Source organism: Chelmon rostratus, chromosome 12 (genome assembly GCF_017976325.1).
Source record: "Chelmon rostratus isolate fCheRos1 chromosome 12, fCheRos1.pri, whole genome shotgun sequence".
NCBI classification, from domain to species: Eukaryota; Metazoa; Chordata; class Actinopteri; order Chaetodontiformes; family Chaetodontidae; genus Chelmon; species Chelmon rostratus.
In genome coordinates, this window is record NC_055669.1 from 9,559,802 (window position 1) to 9,578,950 (window position 19,149).

General features: G+C 44.1%; 1 protein-coding gene across 1 annotated transcript; it reads left to right on the forward strand.

Annotated features, from left to right (window-relative positions):
* The first annotated feature begins 5,584 nt into the window (after nt 1-5,584).
* Nucleotides 5,585-18,990, forward strand: scinlb (scinderin like b). Its single transcript, XM_041948424.1, has 17 exons — nt 5,585-5,823; nt 7,931-8,118; nt 9,429-9,583; nt 11,720-11,881; nt 12,115-12,264; nt 12,778-12,867; nt 13,156-13,288; nt 13,564-13,652; nt 13,802-14,017; nt 14,104-14,237; nt 14,404-14,494; nt 15,698-15,868; nt 15,962-16,136; nt 16,551-16,666; nt 16,752-16,829; nt 16,911-16,971; nt 18,138-18,990. The coding sequence occupies exons 1-17, from the start codon at nt 5,600-5,602 to the stop codon at nt 18,296-18,298; spliced, it is 2,394 nt and encodes a 797-aa protein (XP_041804358.1). The 5' UTR covers nt 5,585-5,599; the 3' UTR covers nt 18,299-18,990.
* Nucleotides 18,991-19,149: the final 159 nt, after the last annotated feature.

The window sequence follows — 19,149 nt, forward strand, 5'->3', positions numbered from 1 at the left end:
CTTCAAGGAAAACAACCTCTGCATTGCACCACCACGCTTGCACCAAACTTTCTTTTTACTTTAAATTATGAACCTGCCACAGGCTACTTTTAAATGATCTCACCGTTTTATTGTACCACATATGCCAGCTTGTTCCTTTTTTTTGTTGACATCTGCTGTGTTCAAAACTAAATGTGACATGAATGATAGCTCCCATTTACTTTTAATTTATTAGTCTTTAAGGAATGTGTACACAGAAAGGAAAAAGAAAAGCTGATCCTGGTCCAGCAGAAAATAATGGGAAAATCAGATACTTTGATGATGCTCATCACTGTTGCTAAGGTCTGTTTCTTGTCTCAAATTCAGTCTATGCTCTCTCTGAGCTGCCAACATTTGTTAGATCATGTGTGACAATAGCAAAATACAAAAATAATGGTTAGTTATTCCAATCACCAGTCCAGCCCTGGTTTTAAATCATTTGTTGCAGATCATAGAAATTGGTGTTCAGCTGGCTGAATGCTGTGAATGTCACTGAGTGATTTCCTGCCTACACACGAGGGGGGGCTGTTCATATTTACATTTCCTCACCACCGGCCTCAAGAGTTACCTGATGTGTTCTCTTTGTGTGTGTGTGTGTGTGTTACCACTGGAGACTGCAATCATTCCTTTCAGCAAGCCAACCTGTGTGTCCCACGCTCTCATGCAGCAGGGGTGGGATGTCTGAAATGACTGCTTTCATGAGTGGACCTTTAGCTCTACAGCATTACAGTCCAGTAACGTATCAGGACCCTCTCTCTGCTCTCTTTCTCCTCTGCTGACTTTGTGTATGCCACAAAGCTCGTCACTTGAGAGGATGTGGTTCGATCGGCGGTGTATTGCGTGCCATTTAGCTCAGCTCAAGTTCCTTCATACAACTTCCTTAGTGCGATGTGTCTCTACAACAGTCTGCATCATATTGATGTGTATGTAGTTTTATGGAAGAAAATAGCAGTTCTCACTTCTGTCTGGAAGCAGCTCATGAGACTTCAGACAGACGATTGCTGTGTTGTTGTTTCGCTCTGACTAAGCCTTCTTGGAGATAAAATCTTCGATGGGCGAAGATGCTCACGCCTCTGCAGCCTCATTTAAAGCATATTGTCAGTGACTTTGCACTGCTCCATACAAATTGGTGCACAGAACATTTGAAAATAAAACAACAAATACACAAACTGTTCAAAGTGTTCAAATTAATATGTGTAGAGGTGTAGAAAAAGAGTGCAAACATAACTTTAGTGGCTCTTCCCTAATGAAACAAAAAGCCCATATTCACATACAGGAGTCTTATATTCAAATGTGTGCATAAAATATCCAGTCAGTATGTTAAGTGGTCAGGCCTCAGTCCGAGTGCACGGACATACTTATTGGCAGGTCGCCAAACATTACATTACAAGCCATTTGAAGTCACAAGTTTAAAGTTCTAAAATGATGCAGGTTCCTGAATGACATTAACCTCATTTATGTTGCTGCAGGTTTCCATTAAGACTCTGAAACATCAGACAACAATAACAGCCTCCATTAGGAGGACTGGGCTGTAGACAAAACTAATTTGTTTTCTGTTTCTCAAACAGTCTCATATTACTGGACAAAATCTCAAAACATGCTCATATGCATCACTTTTTTATGTTTATTTCTTGGTATATTGTGTAAAAACAACAATTTAAATGAACAGGTGTGTGACTGCGCCGTTTCTCTACATACCCATCACTCACGGTGCAAATATTTCCAACAACACTTCTGACCAGCGCTCACTGCGACTCACTCTCTTTTAGCTCTCTTTTTGGTCTCCACCAACTCCTGCTGAATGCTCCACTGCGCTCACCAGCTGCATGCTAACTTTTAGCATATCTCCCAAAATGTTGAACTATTTCTATGCCTAAAATGAAGACTGCAGGATTTGGAACGTTATATTTTCATCTTGCGATGTCGTCCGACAGTGGAGACCCCTGACATCCGGCTGCCAGCTGATTTGGAAGAACCGGCAGTTTCATGTGAGGGAGCTTGAATGTAGAAGTTGTTTGCACGGTTTGCACAAAGCTAGAAACTAGATCTAGGCATGTGTGCAGGTGGTTCCAGGTAGATTATGACCACAGTGGTGCACACACACCAGAGCTGTGGGGGGTTCACTTGCTGCCTGGCACATGAGTTAACCACTGCATTATGCGTGGACTAGCAGTGTTTATTAAAGAGCCCGCGCGGGTGATACACTGTACAATAAAGTGATAATGCCATGATTAGAGCAGCAAGATCCTTGTTTGCTCGTTGTAACATCAGGATGTTGGTTCAGTGGGTTGTGCTGCTTTGCTGGGTTAATGCAACGGAGCAGAATCACATCAGGCTCAGACATCATCGAGTTTGATCCTGTTTATTCTGTGCTCACTATCTAAACTCATCATGCTCCATCTGCTGCAATAATTCCTGCCAAATGTCATCTATTTCGGTTTGACATGAATACTTCACTGTCTCAGATGTGTTTATCCCGGTGGTCAGACTGATGTACAATACAGGTTATCTGCATTCATGCCCCTGACAGCTTCCTTCAAGTGACGAATGCCTTTCTACACCGAGGAGCTGTACAATCCTTATCTGACTGCCCACACACCCAGAGAGCTAACAGAGAGTTTGATAGGGACTCCGTGGAAAAAAAATTAGCAAGTCTGTGCTTGTTTTTTCACTGTACAGTAACAACCTGTGCCACCAGCTCCGCTCACCGCTACACAGCCAGTTTTTTTTTTTTTCCATTTTAAGGGCAGCCATGTGTGATAAAATGAAAAATTCATGATTCCTCACAATCCGGAGGCCGAATGCTCCTCGAGAGAGGAAGCAGAGGTTAATGGGAGCATCCACAGCAAAAACTGGTCAAACTCTCTTTCAGTCAGGTTTTCATGGACTTCGTGGAGCTGGCCCAGTGTTGTTTCACCAGGAAGGGCTGTGCAGTTTGACTCAGCACAAAACAACCATTAATGGCTGACATTGATGAAAGGTCATTACTATCCCCTCCCACAGCTCCGCAATCGCCGAGCTGCAGCTCTCTGCTTTTGACCTTTCCCTCGTCAAAGCGAACCTTCATTCAGAATGAGCGGGAGCGGGTATCCTAGTTACCATTTTTATGACAACCAAAGGAGCCTGGAGCTGGTTTGGTTCGACTGACGCTTGCGGTCAGTGGTTAGTTGACCCCCCACAGTGCTCAGTGTCATGTGTGACTTTGTTGACCCTCCGTGTCCAAACCAGTTATCACGTCTTTACTGTGGAATGTTTCTGTAACAAGTAGCAAGATAACAGTGAGGGTCAAACCTGCTGGAGCCACATTTCTGCTGGACTGCATTAGCTCTCATATGGCTAATGCGATGCCTGAGCTTCAGTAGTCTAAAAACAAGCAGACGTTGTCCAAATCAAATAGTTCAACATGAAACTTCTGTGCTTCAAACACATTTGGGTTGACAAAAAAGTGCTGAGGTTTGATATTAAGCCCTGGCGTTTAAACTTTAAAGCTGAATACGTCGGACGTTTTGCTGCCCCAAACGCAACATGTTAAAATTTGATAGACGTTCGGTTATTAGGGTATCAAAGTTCATTTATTGTCATTTTACAACACAGGTTGTATACTGAAATCTAAGTTGTCCCTTCGTGCTAAACACGCATAGAACATATATACAAATATTTAAATAAGGATAGAAAGAATTAAATTGAAATAATATGTACTTCTATACATATATATCTATTTGAGTTTGCGCGTTTCCCAAGATGTCCAGCTGTTCCAATGAGTTTGTTATAAACACACAGACACGCTGGAGAGTAGCAGCAAAAACACAACTCTTTCACGTTTTACTCGACATCCTGATAATTCACTGGAAAAGTGGAGGAACATCTCCGCTTCATTTGCCTCAGTGAACTCGCATCGTCCTTGGGGTGTAAGCCTCTGTTTCAAAGAGCCTAATCCATTCTGGGTTGGCTGTATTGTCACTGAGGATGTGCATCAGTCAGCTGTCAGTTGTTTGGCACAATGGGGCTCCGGCACCGAGCCACACAGCCTTCATGTCGCATCCTGTTTGATGATAAGACCCCCAGCTGGCCCACAGAGAAGCAACTGAGCTGAGTGTGATGGTGCAGCCCTCCTACCTGTGAAAGAGACTAAATTAGATCTGCTTTTATTAACAAACTAACTTATTTACATGCGGTGATGGATGGAGGAAAAGAAACCTGCTCTAAAACCAGTCCGAAGAGTCGACGGCGAGCTTTGAGGATCTATAGAAACCAGACAGGCAGCGGGCACAGATGCTTCCTCTTTGTACAGACCCATTTGATCCTTCAGTCAGATCTTATTTGAATATCTGAGGTTTCTATGGCACACACACACTCACACACATCAACACAAAGGTCACATGTTTCTGGTTGTGATGTGTGATCCCTTGATGGCCAGCTGTTGGGACCTTTACACTGATGTATAGAAGCAGCCCCAGTGTGTTCTGCTGCATTCTGGACAAAACGAAAGTGCGCACATCTCGATAACAACTTTTCGGTGGTTTACTTCTACAGCTGTTGCGCAAAACTGTGGTGACGAAATGGCTTGAGAGAACAGTCTATCAGCCCAACTCGCTTCCTCTTCTTTTCCTTTTTCAAAATGTACAAACTCTTTCATCAGAGCTCCCAGCAGAGTGTCGAGAAGCTGCTCTTGTCTCTCCTGTGCCGCAGCATCACATCACACTCTGCAGCTCACCGCCTCAGATTACAGCAGAGGTGTGCAGCTGTAGGACTGAAAACAGAGCAGAGGGGAAGAGCCACCCGTTCCCTGTGGGCCCAACTCTCGAGACATCCTACATTCAAGTGTAACATGAAGGCCCCTGCTCAGATGAAGAACCCAGATGTTTAGTGACTTTATCTGGATGCTCCTGCCTGCACACGGTTGTGTCTGTGCAGGATGTGTCCACCCACACACCCACACACACACACGTCGTCATCCTTGTATGCTTAACGTGTCTCCACGAGCAGCCGTGTCGCTCACCACCCCCTGTGACATGAATGTGTCCTCGCTCGAGTGAACAGAGCGTCCACAGAGAGAGGGAAAGGTTAGAGCAGGCGGAGGCTGGGTGTGACCCGTGTGCGTATGCCTTCAGGTTTGAACTGGTCTTTGTGGTGCAGCACGTTCAGTGCAGGGCACTGCTTCATCAAATCATGTGTTTGGTGTGTGAGTGTAATGAGACAGCAATTAGAGATATTAGTGGTCTGCGGTCTGTGGGGAAGGCTTTTGAAGCTGAAGAGGCTTTATGAATCTTGAAATCTTGACTAAACCAGTCAGCTTTCTGTGCAGTGCCACTGTTTCCTTTATTTATTTTTTTAATCCTGTTGGCTCTGTATTCCAGGAAATCAAAGGGCGGCACCTTTTCCTCGCTGTTTTTTTTTTCTGCAGTCACACCACTGCTTTGAGCCAAAAGACAAACAGACAGGCTGTTGATTCAACTGCTGCTCCGTGAAGACTTCATGACTTGACGAACTTTGTCCCTGTCAGTGTGAACACAGTGAGGGAAACCTCTAAAAACCCAGCGATCCTAGACGCATCTTCTGAGTGCATGATCTGACAGGCGGGATGACAGAAGCATCTCTCACCTCTGCTGCTCCTGTCGACCAATCAGCGCGCTCCGTCCTGCACAGCCAGACCCGCTGCCAGCCTGAACACTCCCTCCTCCTCCTCCTCCTCCCCCTCTACTACACATTAAAGCACAAACCCGCTCCGCTCTCAGCCCACTCCCACATCTCCAGCCTCCGTCAGCGCCTCCGCTCCTCTCTCCTGTGCGATTCATCTTGCAAACTGTGAGTTCACTTCTTTCACCACACATGCGCGCACACTCTGTGACTGTCGGGACTCTGATTTATCTGACAAGCCTCTCTTTCTTTCTTTCTTTAAATTAAAAAGGCTAAAAAGTCAGGCTTGAACTGACTTGCCTGTCGCTGTGTTTTTTGCGTGTCTACGCGCACGATTGTAAAGTTTGAAGCGACTGGATTTCCAGATGTGGAAAGTCTCCGCTCATTTCTCTCTCATGAGTCACAGCAGCCAGCGAGAGGGACGAAAACACAGGAACCAAAAACGTTTCGATGGGTTGTGCAAACACGGGCTAATGCATTGTTTGTTATGGGGAAAGTCCTCTTGTTTTCTGTTGATCTCTTGTGAATGAAACGGAGCGCAAAAACCTGCGTTAGAAGTGCAGGAAGTAGTAGTTTGGATGTTATGTAATACTGAAAAAAAGAAGAAAAAAAAAGATGGAGTTGGCGGGTGGGTGTAAATATTACTCAATGTGAGACAGACGTGGATGAATCCTGGCTTCTCTCTGTGTGCGTGTTGGTCTTCACAGATCCTCATTTAAATAAATGAATAGGAGAAACATCCAATCAGCCTGCAGAGCTGGTGGAGGCTGCAGGTCAGAGATGCTCTCCAGCTGCACATCTCTGCATTTATCCCCACAGACGTGCAGCATTATGTCACAGCAGTGGTATTAGCAGTATGTCTGGCTCCAGACTGTCCATTATCTTAAGTGATGTGAAGATTTATCCATGATGCAGCAGTTATTGGTCAGCCTGTTTTACAGGAAGTCCACTCACTCACTCACTCACTCACTGTGTTTTTTCTCTGTGGTGAAACCTGAGCTGCAGGCCACTCATTTAACAGCTGAACAAACCCCACAATGATGTGACTCCTTCAGGTGCTGGCATTGATGATGTGTGATTGTTTGGATTGCGCCTGGCTGGTGTGGCTGCACACAATACGCCGAGCAGGGGCAGGGCGTGTTGGTCGCAGGCTGTATGGACTTAAAGCTGTGGCAGGAAGCGAGGAAGTGGACATTGCCAGATCTTGTGTCATCGCAGTCGACGTCAGGCTCGCTGCAGCAATAATCCTGCTCCCACACCGACTTGTAATCTGGCCCTTGTGTAATCGTGGCAAACATAAATCTGCATAATCTCTCAATTTTAGTGGTGCAAACGTTGGCTCTCATCATGAGACAAGGTTCATTCAAAGAATGCTTCTAACTGCCACAGTTAGTTCAGAAAAACTGATTTATTGAAGCAACCTGCAGTCAAGATCATGTGGTAGTCATACAGTCACAGCAAGTTTTGTTTTCACTCCATATCAGCAATAAAGACATAAAGTGTGTGAGTTAAAACTGGGTCGTACACATCATGCTGTGTGTGTGCTGATAATGATTCAAAGTTCCCCCTTCAATCTGGTTTCAGTTACAAACACACTGTGTTTCAGGCGATGTTGAGGGTTTTATAGGCTTTATTTTCAGAAATGAATATATCATGAGAAGCTTTTTCTCTCTGCTGACACTCAGCAGTTTCTGCTGGACTTCAAGAAATGTTGCTGAAAATCAGCCTTGTTTTAGGCTTTGTCATGAGAGGTTCTACTGGCCCGTGAAGATAAATTTTCCCAACCTATAAAAGAGCATTTAAAAAATTATGTCAAAACTTCAGGGCCGTACATGTCAGATACGATAACTGGAAGAAAATCAGATGTGACAGCAGCACAAACAGGTGAATAATTATGGCTTTAAGAACTAGTTTGTCTGGTTAGTCTTAACAGAAAGCCATATATGGTGGGAGGCCTCTTGTAACGATAACACATGTATTTATATCCACTGTGGGTTAGTGCACTGTTACCCACAACTCTACAAGAGCAAGGTGTTCAGGAAACACACATGTTGATACTAAAACGTAGCTTCCGCATTTGATGTTGGTGTATTCTCTCCATTGTTCGCAGAGTCCTTAGCTGGGGTCAGAGCTTATAATTCCATTTGCAGCACAGTTTTGCAAGGCAAAGGATATTAAAATCACTCCCTGTCTTTCTCCTGTCTCCCTCTGGCCTCCTGCATCTCCACATTTGCTTTTTTTCCTCCTTCTTTCTTCGGCTCTGTCTTTCTCTCAGAGCCATCATGGTTTCCCATAAGGAGTTCGTGGGTGCAGGAAAGCAGCCGGGGCTGCAGGTGTGGCGCATCGAGAACTTGGACTTGAAGCCGGTTCCTAAGGCCCTGCATGGCAGCTTCTATACTGGGGACGCCTACCTGCTGCTCTTCACCACCTCAGCCCCTTCATACAACATACACATGTGGCTGGGTGAGACATATTGACTAAATATTTACTGTTCACCTCAGTGCAACATGTTAAAAATCCTGTTTTTATCTGAACTACATGGTGCTAGAAGTAGCTAGCTTCCTGTTCATCATGCCCTAGAAAAGGGATGCTGCCAGGAACAGTATTGCATTTCATTTCTGAGAGATAATCAACAGCACCTTTGGTAGCAGAAGCTATTGTACTGCAGCTTGTTCCCTAAATGCTATCGCTTGTTTTTCCCATTATTTTGTTATTTTATGAAAGGCTTCACAGTTTTAGGGTTTCACCACTTGTTTTATTTGGTGTGGGTTTTTCTGATCTTGGAGTTTCAGCTTTTCCATCATATGAGCTCACCAAAAACAAATCCCTATTGTTAAATGACAATAAAGCATCAGATGTTGAAGTGGGTATAAGTACAGTATTGTAATCAGTTCCTTACTGAAGTCGGTTACAACCAATGTAAAATATTAACAGTAAAAATAAAAGTAACTTCCCCCCAAAACCGATGCACATACTGCACATGGCACAAGGCTGAACATCCATGCACTGTGACACTGATGTGAGCAAACAAACTAACTAACAGAGCGATTAAAACTTCCTCTAGTGATTGTTTTACACCATAGCTGTGATCTCTGGTCTCAGTGCTGAAACATCCTCTGTGAAATTCTTCTCCGCCACACAGTTCTGTCTGCTCACTGGGGGCTCAGATCAGGCCTGTGCAGAGCAAACAGTGACACACAACTTAAACTGCTTTAAATCCTAAACCGAAGGCAAAGTCCTCCAATGCTCAGTAAATTTTCAGTTACATAACCAAAACAGAGACCCAAAAGAAACCGCTGCATGACTCACATATGGAATACCTCTGTAGGCCACAAGAGAGGCACCAGTCCCTGCATGTTTGCAGTGTTCCCAGCCAACTTCCCTGCACTGCCAGCACACGGATACTTGTTTTACTTCTCTGCAGCCACTGCAAGCGTCTGTAAGATGTTGAAGTAGAAATAACATGAGGACATAATTAATCCCTGCGTCTGGGGTCGATGTTCGTCATGTAAAACTATTCCACAGTTTCATCCATGTTGTGTGCCATCTGACGGTAATGGCAGGATACAAAACGCCTCTGCTGCAGATGTGGTTTATGTGATTCAAAGCCTCCGGTCCTGACTCAGAGGTCCCATAAGGTCACTGTGGAAACTCGAGTGCTTCATTTGCTCTGCTAATGTAAAATAACTTCACGAGCGTCGACGTGATGCAATCCGAGTATGAAAAGAAGTGGGGAAAAAGACAGTTTGACCACTAAAATCTCTTTCCTGCAGGAGATGAGTGTTCCCAGGATGAGTGTGGAGCGGCGGCCATCTTTGCCACACAGCTGGATGACTTCCTGGGCGGTGGGCCGGTGCAGTACAGGGAGGTGCAGAACAACGAATCCAACACCTTTCTGGGGTACTTCAAGTCAGGAATCAAGTACCAGGTGAGCTTCACTGTGCAGCAGAGACAACTTCGGACAGGTGGTGCCACTATCTGAATGAAAATACTCTGGATCCCAACCTGCAGAAGTGGAACAACTACTTAAATAATCTTCCACAGTGTAGAAATATTCTGTTACAAATAAAAGTCATACATATGAATTTTTGCTTCAGTTAAAATACAACAATATACTTAAAGGTATAGGTATTCAGAATAATGTCCTGTATATTCGGGATCAAAGTTTTAGCATAATCTGTAATATTGCATAAAAATGTATTTGTTGAATATGTTTTGTATGTTTAAACTAAATCTGCAAAGTAAGTAGTTACTAAAGTTGTCAAATGAACATAGTGGAGTAAACAGTACAGTAGTAGAGGTATAAAGTAGCAGACAGTGGAAATACTCAAGTAAAGTACAAGTACAAGTTATACTTAAGAACAGTACTTGAATAAATGTATTTAGTTACTTTCCACCACTGCCACTCTGGGGGTTGGTTTGGTGATCCCTTAACGTTTCATCTTGTGCCAGCATCACATCAGATTTGAAATCTGTCCAACGCTTTGTCACATGACCACATCCCTGCACACACAGTGTGTGATTCCCATCAGCCTCAGCGGTGCTCTGTGAGCAGTGCTGTTTAGCAAGTGTTAGCATACAAACAAAACACTGAAGTAAGGTGGAGAACATGGTCAACATTAGCATGTTGAGCGAGTGGTCGCCAGTTCACATCTTTGTGTATTTTGGGATTTGGGACTATTGCTCTAAATTAATGATTACATGAATAAGTAAACTTTAAAGCAGCGTTTCTATTGTGTTTTCATTCTGCGGTTCAAGAATACACACTATAAAATACAAAGTGAGCAGTGACGAGGTTACAGCGTATTTCTTACAGCGTGAACAGTCAACGTTATGGTGACACAAAATGTAAAAAATCTGGCTCAGAACTTTCTTTGACCTAAATATATCTGCAGGGTTTAATGATTGCCAGCATCCCATGAACTTTGCCATGCAGTTAAGCTGATGAGTCTGAAGTTCAGAGGAATCACTACACTCCCCACAACACATCCCAGGGTGTGTCTGAGCGACTGGCTGCAGCCGAGGCAACCACCCTGTTAAAAGGAGGACATTTTGAAAGACTCGAGTTAGGCTTTTTTACCAGCCATCTGTTTCTTATTGCCATGAAAAGCATCCAAACCCCCTTCTGGCTTTAGTTGGATGTAATTAGTCTTGTTTACTTATTTTGCAGAGTTGGAGGGTGGAAACTTTGCTCTGCACATGTGCAGAAACACAGCTCTCTCTCTCACACACGCATGCTTCCACAGTGTTCTTCTGGAAAAGAGCCAGAGACAGAGCGAAACCTCATTATCTCTTCATAGTTTTGGTAACTCCACTGTTAGGACACAATCCTTCCATTAGAACAAACAGAGCCTGCATTGTTGCCATGGAAAGTTTTACTGCCTCTCTCTAGAGAAAGGCACAAAGATGAACGGCATGAATGTGGTTTCCATTTTGAGGCCTAAATAGCCACTCCTCCAGATGCTAACAAGGCTGTGCCATTGTGGGTAAATGCTAAGCCCTCAGTGGACATTTTAAGATGAGGGAAGTCCCTCTTGGTTTTTCTTCACATGAAATGACTAGAGATGATCTCAGCTTTAGTTTCTGCATGTTGAGAAGCCCATCGAAACACACTGTGTTTTTTTCTCCAGCACAACATGTGTTTCATTTGCATGTCTTGTAAATACCTGTTTTGTTTAATGGCTTCACCGAGGACGGCACATTGCGAGACAATCCTGCCTCCCAGGTACGCCACTGTTCCACAGAACAGACATGATCCTCCTCTCCTGAAGCAGGCATCATGTTAGTTTCATTTTCCCCCCATTTGATTTCTTGATTTTTTTTTGGATTTGTTAGCTGTGATTTATAGCACACGTTAATCTCATTGACAGCCTTTTGTCCTTTGAGCTTTTATGTTTTTGTGTAAAACTCATTTCACCCTCGCTGTGCAGCAAGTGTTGAGCCCCGTGTCTCATGGATTCATGACTCCGCACATCCTGCCTCAGACTCTGTGTGTGTGACTGAGATTTGTGGACAGATTTTCCTGAATGTAACCTCACTTGAGTTATTATTGTTTTTGTCACAGAAAGGGGGCGTGGCCTCAGGTTTTCAGCATGTGGTGACCAATGACATGAACGTGAAGCGCCTGCTGCATATCAAGGGTCGGAGGGCTATCAGAGCCACAGAGGTGGACATGGCCTGGTCCTGCTTCAACAAGGGAGACTGCTTCATTGTTGACTTGGGCAAGGTGAGCTGCTTTAGTGTGTGTGTGTGTGTGTATGTAGCTTGGTGACTATCCCATATACTGTATATATTACTAATACTTTGTCCGTCATATTATTAACAACACAGCTCATGTACTACGCTTAAGCAGCACTTACTGTTACCACCAGTGACCACGACTGTCACCATATCAAACACGACTGATATCTTACGTTTTACAGCTTTAAAGTGCATTTCCTGTCTTTCCCCCTCCCGCAGGACATCTATCAATGGTGTGGCAGCGAGTGCAACCGTTTTGAGAGGCTGAAGGCCTCTGAGCTCGCCATCCGCATCAGAGACGATGAGCGAAACGGCAGAGCCAAACTGCACATAGTGGAGGAAGGGGAAGAGCCGGCAGCAGTCATAGAGGTGACGCACACATGCAAACACGTTGCTCGTTGTCATTCCCTCTCCTGGTGAATCTCCGCCGCGCACTGAAGTTTTCACCCCAGAGGTGATCACTTGTGAGCGTAAGCCGTAAATGTTATTGATGCATTTCACGGCCGGTGGGTCAGTCAGCGTGGGAAAGAGTGGACACAATGCTGTCCTTTGTAATGTGCTGCTCATGTGCCAACTCTGTGCCAAGGCGGCATTGTAAACACTTCCTTTACAACCAGAGAGGAGGCCAAGCTCCAGAGAGGCCTAATGAGGGCAAGAGGAGCTTTACACTATGTATTTGAAATTCATCAAGGTCTTTTTTAATGTGAGAAAAGTCATACATAAATACATGCACAACATAAAACACAAAACAAACCACTACGAAGCTCTTGTGTCTTTATCTGAGTACAAAAATCACAACTGTAACTTTGAGTAGGAAAGTAAGTAGAAGTGATACGTGCAACATAAAGAAGGGCACAATGATTTATTCCTCTGGTTGTTTAGGCTCTGGGACCAAAATCCGCCATCGCCCCGAGCACTCCGGATGATGACAAGGTGGACAGCTCCAACAGGAAGAAGGGTGCCCTCTACATGGTGAGCAATGGAACTGACAATTGACTAAATGTATATTTTCACTTATAAATTAGATCACAGTTGCTCATGACGCAGTATAAAGAATATATATGTATATATTTATATTCAGGTGTGAAGACCGTATATAAAATAATCCTCCAATTACAAAACAGGACCTTAAAAAAAAAGTACCCAAAAAAGGAAGTGTGATTATTGTAACACATCAAGATGTTTGAAGAAACACATCCTCACTGGACTTCACACTTCGCGAACAGAGCTGGTAGCCGATGCTGTCCCTTTGCTTTGTAGATCTCTGATGCAAGTGGTTCGATGAAGGTGACCAGCGTGGCTCCATCCAGTCCCTTCAAACAGGCCATGCTGTCTCCCGAGGAGTGCTACATCCTGGACAACGGCGTGGACAGGAACATCTTTGTTTGGAAAGGTGCTGACAGCGTCGCAGACTTTGATTTGTTTTTTAAATTCCACTTTTGCATAAATTTATACACATCAGTTGACATGCCTTTTTGAGCCTCCTGGAGGTGTCATGGAATGAATTCAATGAAACATCTTCTATGGGAGCTAATAATCCCACAGCATACCTGCCTTCACCAACCTCTGTGCTTTAATCTCTATGAGGTAGTTTATTATGTAACATAAGAGTCAAAGTGCACCTTGTTTTTGAGAATTTCATGTCATGTCCAATCCAACTCCAACCAGGTCCCAAAGCCAACATGTCAGAGCGTAAAGCAGCCATGTCAGCAGGTCAGCAGTTCATCAAAGACAAGGGCTACTCCAGTAAGACACAGGTAAAACTGACATGTGGACAAAAAGTCTGACAGAAAAGTCTTGCAGCATCTTGTTTCCACATAATTAGTGCACACTTTTCCTCTGTTGGCAAAAAGATGCTGGTAATTAAACACAAGCTAAATCCCTCCCTGACTCTTGTCCCTCCCAGATCCAAGTGCTTCCTGCCGGAGGTGAGACGACTCTGTTTAAGCAGTTCTTCTGTGACTGGAGAGACAAAGACCAGACTACAGGCCCCAGTAAGGCCTACACCATCGGCCGCATAGCCAAAGTGGAGCAGGTGCCCTTCGATGCCTCCACCCTGCACACCAACAGGGCCATGGCAGCCCAGCATGGCATGGTGGATGATGGCAAAGGCAAGGTCCAGGTAAGAGCGCGCTAAAGGTTTTTCAAAATAGAACGATACAACAATGTCATATAGTTGGGCAAAACAGGTTGTGGTGTGGCCTGCAGATTTGGCGTGTTGAGAATGGTGAAAAGGTGGCTGTGGATCCCTCCTCCTATGGTCACTTCTATGGTGGAGACTGTTACCTCATCCTCTACAGCTACAGACAGGGAGGCCGCGAGCAGCACATCATATACACCTGGTGGGTAGAAAGGAAGATCCATACAAACGTGTACATATGGACAGTGTAATTTCTGTAATACAGCATGGATTAAATCTTATGGTAGAGCATGTGACCACACCCAGTCTAAAACCACATCCACACCAGCAAATGACATTCAGACTGTGTGTGTGTGTTGCTGTGTCAGGCAGGGCCTGAAGTGCACACAGGATGAGCTGGCAGCCTCTGCGTTCCTCACGGTGAAGCTCGATGACTCAATGGGAGGATCCCCGGTTCAGGTTAGAGCTCGACACTGCTCACCTCTACATCACGTATAAAGACAAGCTCAGATTGTGCACAGTCAGTTAGTAATCCCCAACATCTGACAAAATAAACATCACACTCGGCTGTGACTGGGGAGGATTAAAGGAATAATACAACAGTTTGTTTGCAAATGATTGCATTCTGTTTTTATTTCTGCAGCATCTGGCATATAATGCAATTAGTAGTAATAATGTGATTAGTTATTGTTCCTCGTAGCTGACATAAATAGACAAAGTTGAGAAGAGGAATGTGGAAGTTAAGTAAGAAGCTGCAGCTAAGGTGTCAAAACTGAGAACTAACTTGAAAGTTTTGCACAACATAATTTGTTCACCATCTTATTAATTATCTCCTTAAACTTTGTACGTAAAGTTGTTTTCTTAGGTGCTATAAATGAGTTTAGTAGCTCTCAGAGACAGAAGAGCATCATCTGTGGCTACCTCATGATATCAGCGCTGCAGGAAAACAAAGTGAAGCTGCTCTTTTAGTGCTCATGAAGGTCCAGCTTCTCAAATCTATTAACCCCAATTATCACAGAGGATTAAGCACTGCTGATCAAGACCAAAAATCTCAACAATAGCTTCACTCCTCTGCCATGAAACACAACCGACCTCAGACATCCAGCAGAGGGCAGTGTCACTGTAATGTTTGACACTACACACCACATACCACACATACTTCAGGATTTACAACATCCCGTTCATAAATGTGAAGTTTAAACTCAAAACTGGATCGATGACTTAAGAGATCATTTCATTATGAATATTTTTTTATTCAAATGTATTTAATTGTTGACATTCTCTATCCCAAAACAAACCCTCACCAATAATGATGACATCAAACAGCTTCATAAGCTTGCGTCTTATTTTATGCTCTTTTCCTTAAAATACTATACAGCTGGTTCTGTATGTTGCAGCCAATTTGCTACAAATTACATGTAATTTAAATCACAGGTAGCATTCAGATGTACTTTTTCTCTGATTCCACTGGTTTCTGTCCAGTTCTGTATGGTACTGTATGAAAATCAATTAGATAATCAATCAGGATTCAGTCCAAACACTCAATTGCTACATTAGTTAAATGCAGATGTTAATATTTTTTTCTTACTTATAGGCGAAATTAGAATAGTTATAAAAGCCAGGAACCTTCACGGTGAAGTTTTTTAATAATTTCTTCCATAGGTGAGAGTGACGCAGGGCCAGGAGCCTCCACACCTGATGAGCCTGTTCCAGGGCAAACCCATGATCATTCACAGCGGAGGGACGTCACGCAAAGGTGGACAGTCGCAGGCCGGCAGCACTCGCCTCTTCCACATCAGGCAGAGCTCGTCCCAGGCTACCCGTGCCGTGGAGGTGAGCTGTCTGCCAGCACATGGCCGGGTGTTGTTATCACACAACGCACGGGACAGATTTCCCCCTCTCACCTGTCCGCACGTGTTTCCTCAGGTCGAAGCCTCTGCTTCCAATCTGAACACCAACGACGTGTTTGTGCTGAAATCCCCGAGCGCCTTGTTTGTCTGGCGGGGCGTGGGTGCCAGTGATGAGGAGATGGGGGCTGCCAAGCATGTGACAAGCTTCCTGGGTGGCAGTGCCAGCCAGGTGTCAGAGGGCAAGGAACCAGGTGGGTGTCCTCTGATGACCAATGTAATGTATGCAATACAACAAGAGAAAGAACAAATTATTGGCTTAGAAAAGTCTGTTTCTTGTTTTAAAGAATTTCCACTGATTGTCCTGATAGAGGTACTAGACTTTAAGATGAAAGGCCCTGACAGGTCTAATTACTGCATGCTGTGTCTTGCTACCCAACTCAAGCTTTTCCAACAAGTTTGGTCTGATGAGACATAACTGCTGCATTTCTGGTCCGGTTTTGATTAAACTTGAAAAGATGATGCATGTTGTTGATGACTGGCCCAAAGAGCGGCTGCATCATTCTTAGCGGAGGACGTGATTCACTTCCTGTTTACACAACCAAAGCACCAAAAATGGGACAAGCTGCCTGGAGCTGATGGCTGTTGTATTTTCTTCAACCTCTCAGCTGATTTCTGGTCTGCTCTCGGTGGCAAGAAGGAGTACCAGAGCTCCAAGAGTCTGCAGAACGTGGTCACTTCCCCACGTCTGTTTGGCTGCTCCAACAAAACTGGAAGACTTACCGTGAGTCACTTACATGCTGCAGATGTGGAACATTTTTTTAAACAGTTCTTTAAACAGACCAGTTTTCTTCTGCACTGTCTCTTAGGTTGAAGAAGTACCAGGAGACTTCACTCAGTCAGACCTGGCCACTGATGATGTCATGCTCCTGGATACTGGAGATCAGGTAAGATGAGCATACATACTCCTAAAACTCTGCATAACTGGAGACGACTGCAGCGACTGAGTGTGGTTCTCTTCCCTGTAGATCTTCCTTTGGGTCGGCAATGATGCTAATGCAGAGGAAAGGAATGGAGCTCCCAAAATAGGTTTGTTGCACAAAAACCCGTCAGGAATAAACAAATGTACCACTCAGATCATTCTGTCTTCCATCAAATACTTGCTGCCAGGAAGCACCATAGAGTCATAGCTGTTGGGTTTAATTAAAGTAAAAGATTTCAAATGTGTCCTGCATCCTAAGCAGCATGACAATAAGCTGTCAGTTCCAAAGCCCTCATTCACAAATTCACTTTACTGTAAAAATGTATTTCTGCAATAAGGTAAATATGATTTTAAATCATTAAAGATCACATTATTACAAGTATTTTCAAAATAGTAGTGAAGTGCTATAATATATTATGTTAGCGTGGGTCTGTCAGACCAGGAGAGCAGGCATCTGAATTCAATTATGTTATATGCTGTTGTATGTTTATTAATCTTGAATGAGGCTTTCAGAGCATTTTGTGACCTGAGTTTATGTCTTGCTTGGTATATTTTTCCAGGTGTCCTCCTCAAGTTTTGAAACTTAGACAATGTTAGCCATGTAGAGCCAACACAGACATAAAACTCTATGAATGAGGGAAAATTCGGGAAAAAAAGCATTATATTTAATGCCTGCAGTGCAGACAGTGGCAGTAATGTGCGCATTAAGCTGTGCTAGTCAGTATTGTACGTTGTGTGAAATGTGTCGCTCACAGTGGCAAACTCATAGAAAGTGATCACCCAACTCTGCCGTTCCCCTCAGCTCTCCGGAGCTTTTTAGCCTCTTTGGGCTTATTCTTTTGGTTTTAAGGTCTGCAACTCTGCAGCGAGGATTCACTCTCATCAACCTCCTTTTAGTTGTGGCAGGCAACAACTAAAAACCCTCTCTGCACTAGTAACGCTACCCGACCAGCACCAAGTTAATGACTGGTTTGGAGAACAAACTGCAGCGTTTAGCAGCTAAAGAGCCAGACATTTCCCCCAGGAGAAGAAACACAGCTCCAGTGAATGATATGATAATGATAATAATGAATGATAATATTGCTCCATGTCTGTTGGATGCGCAGCTGGCCAGATGTTTTCACATGTGTGACATATGAGCGGCAAGGTGGTCATATGTCAATGTTTTGTTTCAATCCAAGAGTGCAAAGCTATCGTGTTAGAGTTTTCTGTGTTCTCACTTTCTGTCTCTGTCACTTTCTGCCCCTCCCTTTATCTACTTCTCGTCATGCAGCTAAAGAGTATGTGGACTCAGACCCTTCTGGTCGCAGAGGACTGCCCATCACCACCATCAAACAGGGAGCAGAGCCTCCAACTTTCACTGGCTGGTTCCAGGCTTGGGATCCTAAGATGTGGGAGACAGACCCATTGGACAGAATCCGCGCTCGTTTCTGAACACAGAAACCCCCAGGCTCTCTCTACCAATCTGACTCCTTACCTGTCCAGCACTTCCTATTGCCTTTTTCTTTCTCTTACCTCCAATCCCTAAGTGCCAAAACCAATGTTATCACTGTTATCAGGTTGAATGGCTGCCTCTATGCCTTGGTCATGGTGCAGTGCATCGGACTTCCAAAACGGGAATGCAAAACATCGGCGGTCAAATGGCTTCCTGCAGCAACATTATCTTGAATTGATAGAAGTGGTTTATTGATCTGCTGCATCCAACAGCTTGTTGCCTTCACGTCTTTATCTAAGCACATAATATGAATAGGAAATCGGGCAAGGAAGCCATCTTAGACTGCTGGAGATTTCCTCTGTTTCTCTCTCTCACTGCTTGTCACTGTTCAGAGGACACCATCATGCTTCCCTTTCTGTCTGTCCTCTTTTTTTTCATATTGAACTAGTATGTCAGACAGCAACAGTTTCCTACGCTGTGTCTCCATGTGTTGTGTTTGATCATTGGTACTGCGATGCTGTACACTTAGTAGAAGTTGCATGCTGCATATTTTTTTCACCATTGTTCTGTGCTTGTGAATTTTAAAAGGCGTACGGTGGGATGTACGCGTGTCAGTTGTGTCAACTCTTTATTACTTGACCCTGAAATGCTCACATGGATGGCTTTTAAATAAAACTCCCAGTATTTCAAACCCGTGTTTTGTATTTGAACATTTTCAGGGCTCACGAGTAAAGGAATCAGACTAATCCTAAATGTGCACTCATACCCGTCCGCCACCAGCAGCATTTATAATCTGAATCAAAGCTGCAGAGACAGTCAGATGGTTTATCGGGCTCTCTCGGGGAGACAG